The sequence below is a fragment of the Salvia hispanica genome, chromosome 1 (genome assembly GCF_023119035.1).
Source record: "Salvia hispanica cultivar TCC Black 2014 chromosome 1, UniMelb_Shisp_WGS_1.0, whole genome shotgun sequence".
NCBI classification, from domain to species: Eukaryota; Viridiplantae; Streptophyta; class Magnoliopsida; order Lamiales; family Lamiaceae; genus Salvia; species Salvia hispanica.
Genome location: NC_062965.1, coordinates 45008651 through 45016905, shown reverse-complemented (window position 1 = coordinate 45016905; position 8255 = coordinate 45008651). Strand labels below are relative to the sequence as shown.

Below are 8255 nucleotides of genomic sequence, written 5' to 3'. Positions count from 1 at the left end.
TAAAATAAAAAATATCAAATTGCATCATCCGAACGTCGTCGGAATATATGCAATTGAGATCTCGTTGGAATCCTTATAAAATTATCTTTAATTTGATATATTTTTGCGAAAAAATAATTTTAATCGAGAGAGTTACGTAAATTTAAAGTTTTAAGATGATTTTAATGAGAGGTAATTGACATTAATACCCTCTAATTTTATTTATTAATTTTCTTAATTAAAAATATAATCTATGGCTAAGATGATCTTCTAATCTAATGGCTAAGATTTAGTCTTAGTAGTTAGCAATTGCTCACTCTCTGCTTTGCTAATAGCGATTGTTATCGAGTTAAATATAAAAAGTTCAACGTTAATTATTTCTACACCTTTCTATGACCGAATCTTTTCTAAATATATACTGCTATATCCCTAGAAATCTAAAAATTAATGCAATAGTTTATTAATGAGATTATCACCATTTATCACATAATAATAAATATATTTGAATCCAACAAGACTACATAATAAATTGATCTGATGACTCCAAACTAAAAAAGACTTTGTAACATACAATTGCACATAATTAAGATACATGTAGTAGTAACATAACATTTAGACTTATAAGCATTCTGGTGTAAGTTTGTGGTCCCTTTTGGGATCCCTACAATAGTCATACACCTTGTAATTATGGTTGACAAAGGCAAGCGCCGCCCTCTGCTGGCTGCTCAGCCCATCTGAGCCCCCCGGAGAGCCAGAAATGGGGCGGCACCCGCCACCACCACCGCCTTCACAGCCGTCGATTTTGAAGTTGTTGTACTTAGCAATGAATGGCTGATAAGTGTAATCAGCCTTGTATCTTCCATTGTCTGTTGCCCAAGAAGAGGCATCCCAAATAGATCCATAGAGCCACATTGGCCTCAATGGAAATGTCTCATCACTTTTTCTAGGGTACCTTCTTATTGGCACATCATCCACATAAAATCTACAATCATGCAATCAAACAATTTAATTATTTAACATCACTTTTGGCATTTTTAGACACGTAACAAAAACCAATTGGTTATATTGATTTCATCCCACCATATGTGATAATGTTTCATTCATTTTGTACATGTGCATAACATTTTGTAAATATTATATTGAAATACAATAGTAGTACTAATTAATACATTAGCAAAAGTCATGATCAAGATTTGTTAGGTATTGTCGCATTATGCAAATAATTAAAAGGTGCAGAAAGTAACAATGAGGAAGGTGAAATAAAATTTGGAATTATGTGATGCAAGATTATTTACCCAACTCCACACTCACATGATTTGTGATGGATTCCATAGAATGGCATAGTTGTGAAAATCCTTGGTAGGGTCAAACCATAGATGGAATTTAATCTCTCTTCCAATAATTGTGCCATCCCCACTCCCTCTTATGTATACATTTGTCTGCAACACATAGGGTTCATTCTCTGGGGTTCCAAGAAATTCTATGTCAATCTCATCATGGTGACCCGGGTGCTCTTCGTTGTTTGACATCTGTCATAAAATTGGCGCATTACTTAGATTCGATATATTTCTTCGTATGTAACATGTATTAGACTATAATACCATTAGTAACTTCAGTCATGTATAGTGAGTCATGAGAGTGTGTTCTTACATAGAGAGACGTGATCACTCCGGCTGTATAACCCGGTTGGAGCTTAATGGCAGCTCCAAAATAGCCCGAAGAGTAAGACTTAACCGATTTGAACCCGCTTCCTACAACCAAGATACCACATCACTAGCCCGATCAACGAGTATTACAAGACTACACGTACGATAATCTTTTATTACATTATCATTAAGATTTTACTATCACAACACATGCCAAATGTTGCAGTACATGTAGATCAACGAGTATGATACAATACAAAACACGAGAAGTGAGTGTACCTGAACTTCGGTCGAGCCAAATAGCGAGCAAACCATGGTCCAAAGATTGGTGTTGACGACCCCAAAGGTTGGTGAAACCTTGGTTGAACCCTATGGAGCCAACTCTTGAGCTAGGGTAGTAGCCGGGTGAAGGTGGAATTTGAGCATTGTTGCTAAATGGGAAGATTGAAAAGATGAAGATGATGATAGAAATCAGGAGAGCCATATGTTTGGGAGGAGACACTGCAGATTGAAGTGATGAGTGAGCTTATTTTGTTTAGGGAAAATAGAGTGTTATAAATAGCAATATAGAAAGAGTAGCGAGCCCCACAATAGAGAAATTGGAGTTATGGGTTTGCAAAGGAGACAAAAGTAAAGAAGCACTTGTGACACTTGTATTATACAAGAAATGTTGTGTCCCTATGTACCATCGATTTTTCAATCATTATATGAGTAATTGTATCTTTTCTAATATTTTATATTTTATGATTTTTCTCGATTTTAAATTGCTTTATTTTTATTTTTATCACCATTGCTATATTTTAGATAGATGTGTCGACTCAATTATTATTGAATGAGGCTTTTTATTTATTTATGAATGGATATATATGTGATAAAGTAGGGATAATAAGTGGTGGTGGTCGTTGAAATATCATGATAGATTATATTCTTGTGACTTTACAGAAACTTGGGAGTATTCATGAATATTGTATACAGCGGCGGAACTACGTAGGGCCAAGCCCCCGCGCCGGCGGGGGCTTGGCCGGAACCGGAACCCTACCCCGCCTTATACCTCCCTTCTCCCACCGATCTCCGCCCCAATCAAGCCCTGCACTTGGACCGTCTAGATTTCAGGGAAACCGCCGCTGCGCTCTGTGAAATTGATTAATTGTGGGAGAAGATGAGACTTAATTGGGCTTATAAGTTTTTGGGCCATTTATATAATTGTTGGGCTGATTTTTAATTTTTGGAATAAAAATGCATTTGACTTAAGCATGTTCAAATAAAAATTTGAGGGGTATGTAAATGTTTATAATTTTATCAAATAAAATAATCTGAAGTGCATCAATACTGTGCAGTACGTTTTTTATAAGTTTTATATGCCCAAATACCTCCTAATTTACTTGGATTAAGATAATTTGTTTGATAGAATTAGAATTATATTATGCAAGTATCCTAATTTACTTGGTCCTTGGATTAAGATCATTGGTTTGGTATAATTAGAATTATATTATGCAAGTAGTAGTTAATAAATTTATTAGCATGTGAAACTTGTTAAGGCATATTTGTAAAATAGTGAAACTTGTTAAGGCATATTTGTAAAAGAATAAATTTATTAGTATGTGAAACTTGTTAAGGTATATTTGTAAAATAGTGAAACTTGTTAAGGCATATTTGTAAAAGAATGGGAGATGAATGAATGAATAATATAGTAATTGAATATATTGAGAAACAAATTTTCAAAAAAATCAGAATGGAATTATTTTTAGGTGATTTCAAGACATAGCGATTTATCGAAAATAGTTACTCCCTCTGCCAGCCATTAGAAGTCTCTGTCCATTTTTATTATAAATGGTATGTACCCCTCATTTTCTACTAACTCATTCCACTCACATTCTATTATAAAACTAATACGTAAAAATGAGTCTCACATTCTACTACTCTATTTTTTTTTCATCCACTTTCTTTTACATTTCTTAAAAAGTTAAATACTTTAATAATGTTATTATTATTTTAAAATTTTCAGCCCCGGCTTATTTAATTTCCTGGTTCCGCCACTGATTGTATAATAGTTTAACCCAAGGTTAGGACATCGCACCTTTGTCGCACTCTTCGACTAGAATGTGTATGTCTTTATTTCATTTGGATTTATAAATATTACAACATGAATGTTTTTCTCTGCATATATGTGAATTGAATTTTCGATGAATATGTTCGGGAATCACGATCACCCATTCTCTTTATTTTATAAACTGAAAATTTTAAGTCACAGTGACTATATAACAATGCAATTATATAATTTTGAAACAGATTGAAAACAAAATTATAATATGAAAAAAATAATACTCCTTCTATCCCAAAAAGGTTAAGTCTCTTCATTTTTGGACTCAGCTTTAAAAAAATCGTATTAAATAGTTTAAGTGCATGAATAATAAATTAAAAGCGAGCTCTATATTATTCTCGCTTTTAATTTACTATTCATGCACTTTAACCATTTATTACTATTTTTTTCAAAACGAGTTAAAGAAAGAAGCGACTCAACTTTTTTGGGACATGGGTTATGACATTATATCGAACTAGTGTTAGCCTACGCGCTATACGCGACACATAATATTTTTGTTCTATTAATTAGACATTGTAAATAAACTAAATAAACTAAAAATAAATCATTACTACGAAGAAAAATATCATCGTTACAAATACATACTTCAATACTGAAATACTATCAATATTAAATTGATATAAAATATTTAATATACAACTAAAAAGACAATAATATCATCATATAAAGATAAAATGATGTACAAAACAAATAAAAAACACACATATAAACATTAGAACAATAAAACAATAGTTCGTAAGACATGAAAAAACTTGTGAACAACCTTAATTGTACAATAATGAGAATAGCAAAATAAAGAAAAAATAATTAATAAAACACAAACTCCAATATCTATTCTTAGCCTTATTTTCCCCCTTGATTCCCATATAAATGATTTATGCATATGCGCGAAAACAAATGTGATAGTTTATGATATTCGTCTTCTTTGCTTCCTTTCGTCATTTCGTTGCTTAGGTGTTTGCATGAAAACTATGGAGTGACGAAGTTGACGACAAATGTGTAAAATTGTATCTTCAAAATATTATAGATAGTCAGAAGCTTATTTGATTTTCTATATTTGTAAAAAAGGATTATTATAGCCTGGATGGAAAAATTAAAACAAAACAAACAAAAATTATGACAAACTAAAATTAAGAAAACATAAATATGAAATAACATCACTGAAACAAAATAATCTCATATAAATATACTACTATAGATAAAGAGTAATAACCATATCGAGAAAAAAATTTCTTTTTTTCATGATACAATGGGACAAGACAATGAGGAATGAATTATAAGCTAGCAAATGATACATATTTTTAGACAGAAAGATGAAAATATTCTAAAAATTTCTTGGAATCGTGCTTTGAATCCTTGTTCCCTAATCTATATCTATCTATACTAATATAAAATGAGAGTTTTGGACGTTTTGAATAGTCATTTTAAGCCAAGGATGTAAATGCAATTTAAAAAAATATTAAACTGCCTTCCTCTTTGAATCCATTTAACTTCGATAACTGTCATGTTTAAATATTAAATTACTTATAATTGGCATTTAAATTACCTTCTCTATTCAATCAATTTAATTTCGGTGAGAGAAGTGTATTTTGTAACTGTCAGAATTGTATTAATAATATTCAATACATTGTTATATTAATTACCATATATGTTATGAAACGTAAAAAATAAATTGTGTGACATTAATTAAATAAATACTAATGGGATTACTAAAAGTTACGAAGAATAGCAAAAGGTTTCAAATCTCCTATAAATTCCAATGCGATTGTGCTCGCTACCATAATATTCGTTTCTTGATTACCTTCTACCCAATTTTGACTGATTCGAGCTCCGCCACATCAGGAACCTCTGCAGAGCATTCTTAGTTTTCCATCTCACCGGGACACACATGGCTGAGGACTAATGAGAAAGGCGTCGGCGCCACCACGGGAGCCTTTGCCGCCTCCGCAACATGCACAGCGAGGATATGGCGGTAGGAATGAAGATAATGGGAAGGAGGAAGAGAGAAAGTGGAAGGAAGATGAGGACGAAGAGAGATTTGGGGAAGAAGTAGCCGCTCATATATCCTTTCTTCTAACCCTATAATAAAATTGTATTCCATCTATATTAATATATGGGTTGTAATTCATTATTATATAGGATTAATTAAATAGTGATTTTATATTATATTTTATTGTTTAATAATTTATATTTTGTATGTAAAATCGTTTATTGCCTTTAGTTAAGATTATGAGATTTGTTGAAATCCTAAGATTACATTGTATCTCTATTTAATCTTTCATTTCCAAAATTGAGAAGATTGTGTATATATATAGAGTTTATATTATTCCATAGTTCTATGAATATAATGGATTTAACTCCTATTGTTTGCTATGTGAATTGTTTTATTAGAAATTGTATTTGAATGTCAATTTTTTCCTTTATTTTAAAAATATAAAAAGTATTTATCATTTATCTAAGGAGACAATATAGAATAAGAATGGAAGGCAAGAGGAAGGGGAAGAAAAAGAAACCGATACAGAAGAATGACGGAAGCACTTCCAAAGGATTTAACAGTGAATATTCTGCTGGCAAGATAAATAGAAGGAGGCAATGTTATAATATAGAGAGAAGAGGGAGGACTGCATAAACAGGAGAGGGAGGGCTGCAGGCTTAGTAATGTTTATTTTATTTCATTGAGTATCATAATTTAAGGATTTAATTAAGATAAGATAATTTAAAATAACTAATGAATTTAGGATAAAAACATTTGTATGCAAAATTGTAGTACTAATATTGAAAACGGTAGGGATGTTTTCCATATGAAATATAATTGTTCGGTATAATATCTATATATCATATTACTTTTATATTTTGAATTATATTTACCTGTATTATAAATTTAAATTAGTTACTCCAATCTATCATTATATTTTGAATTGAATTTGTGTTAGGTTTTAAATTTTGAAACAAATTTCTATTCGTTTAAAGTTTAATTACATATTATAAAATTATATTCGTGGATTCGGTTAGGATTTGAAAATTAATTCTACAATAATTACTTGAACTAATTTATTTTTTAATATAATATAGACGTTAATTGACTATGTATTATTTTAATTTCTTTATTTTGCTAATCTTATTATACTTTTGAGGTTGTTTACAATACTTTTTTTCATAATTTATGAATTAGTATTATTTTATTTACTAATATTAAATTTTATTAATATTTATTTTAAAGTTAAGGGTTTAGGATTTAGGTTTCAAGGTATGGGTTTTTATTGTATAGGGTCACTATATAGCAATGAAATGAAGCTCGACTAGGAAGTGTCTCACCAGTGCAATCTTAAATTATAGCTTTTGACAAACAATATCTAAAATCTCATTAGGAGAAGTGGTAATTAAACATTCTTTAGGTTTTTTTGTTTTGTGTGATGTAAATTTGCTTTATTTTTTAGTCTCACGGACAAAGTCATTTTTCCATTTTATAAAAATAATGTACAGTATTATTTTCCACGTATTTATATTTTAGTCGAATCCTAACTTCCTTTGTTTGTTTTTACTAAGCGGGCCATATTAAAACTTAAACTAAAAACAAACGTTTTTCTGAAGAAAAAAAATGGAGTAATATAGAGAGAGTTTAAATGATTCATTTTTCATTTTTAAATGCAAAACAGTTAATTCATATTTTCACAGAACTAAATGTATCAGTTTCAAATTCGTTATTGTGTATCAGTTTCAAATTGGTTATTGTTTGTGTTGTCTCTATGCTGAATTAATTGCTTAGTTTTGCTTGTATTGTATGCATTCATCTTGGTGATAATTAAAATTGTGATTTATTAATGAATTTGAATTTTTAACAACGGTAGTTTCATATATATTTATAAATATAATTTACAAGAAATAATAAATGTACACATCCATTTAGAATTCTTTTACTACAATTGGTTGCATATTCATTAGAAAAAATAAGTTTCCATCGTTATGGTGCAATTGTATACAAACCGACAGTAGCAATACAAAATCAATTGATTCAAATTCTTTTTATTACTAATAGATTATAACGTGAAAGGTCAAATAATTTGTAACTCGTTTATTATTAATTTAATTTATAACAAATAATTTTAAAATTATTTACATTATAAAATTAATATTTTAGTTAATTAATTACATTCTAAAATTAATATTGTAAAATTATTTTAGTCCGTGCATAGCACGGGTGTAATACTAGTAGAAAAATAAACAATGAATGGTTTTAGTTTTAGATAAATTTCTAATAAAATAGTACTCCCTCCGTCCCGCTTAAGATGACACGTTTTCCTTTTTAGTTTGTCCCAATTAAGATGACACATTTCCTTTTTTAGTAACTTTCTCTCTCCAATTAATACACTCAACCACTTTTTCTCACTCATAATAAAATATCTATCCTTCTTTATCTCTCTACTTTAATACTTACACCCACCTTCTCTCTCTCCAATTAAACACTTTAAACAATAACTCCTAAAATCCCGTGCCGGCTAAGCAATGTGTTTGCCGGGACGGAGGGAGTA

General features: G+C 30.1%; 1 protein-coding gene across 1 annotated transcript; it reads right to left on the bottom strand.

The window, feature by feature from the left end:
• Positions 1-457: 457 nt before the first annotated feature.
• LOC125217695 (probable xyloglucan endotransglucosylase/hydrolase protein 32) lies at positions 458-2220 on the bottom strand. The gene is made up of 4 exons (XM_048119219.1): positions 1905-2220; positions 1630-1730; positions 1291-1508; positions 458-961 (listed from the first exon to the last, which is right to left on the bottom strand). The coding sequence occupies exons 1-4, from the start codon at positions 2107-2109 to the stop codon at positions 598-600; spliced, it is 888 nt and encodes a 295-aa protein (XP_047975176.1). The 5' UTR covers positions 2110-2220; the 3' UTR covers positions 458-597.
• Positions 2221-8255: the final 6035 nt, after the last annotated feature.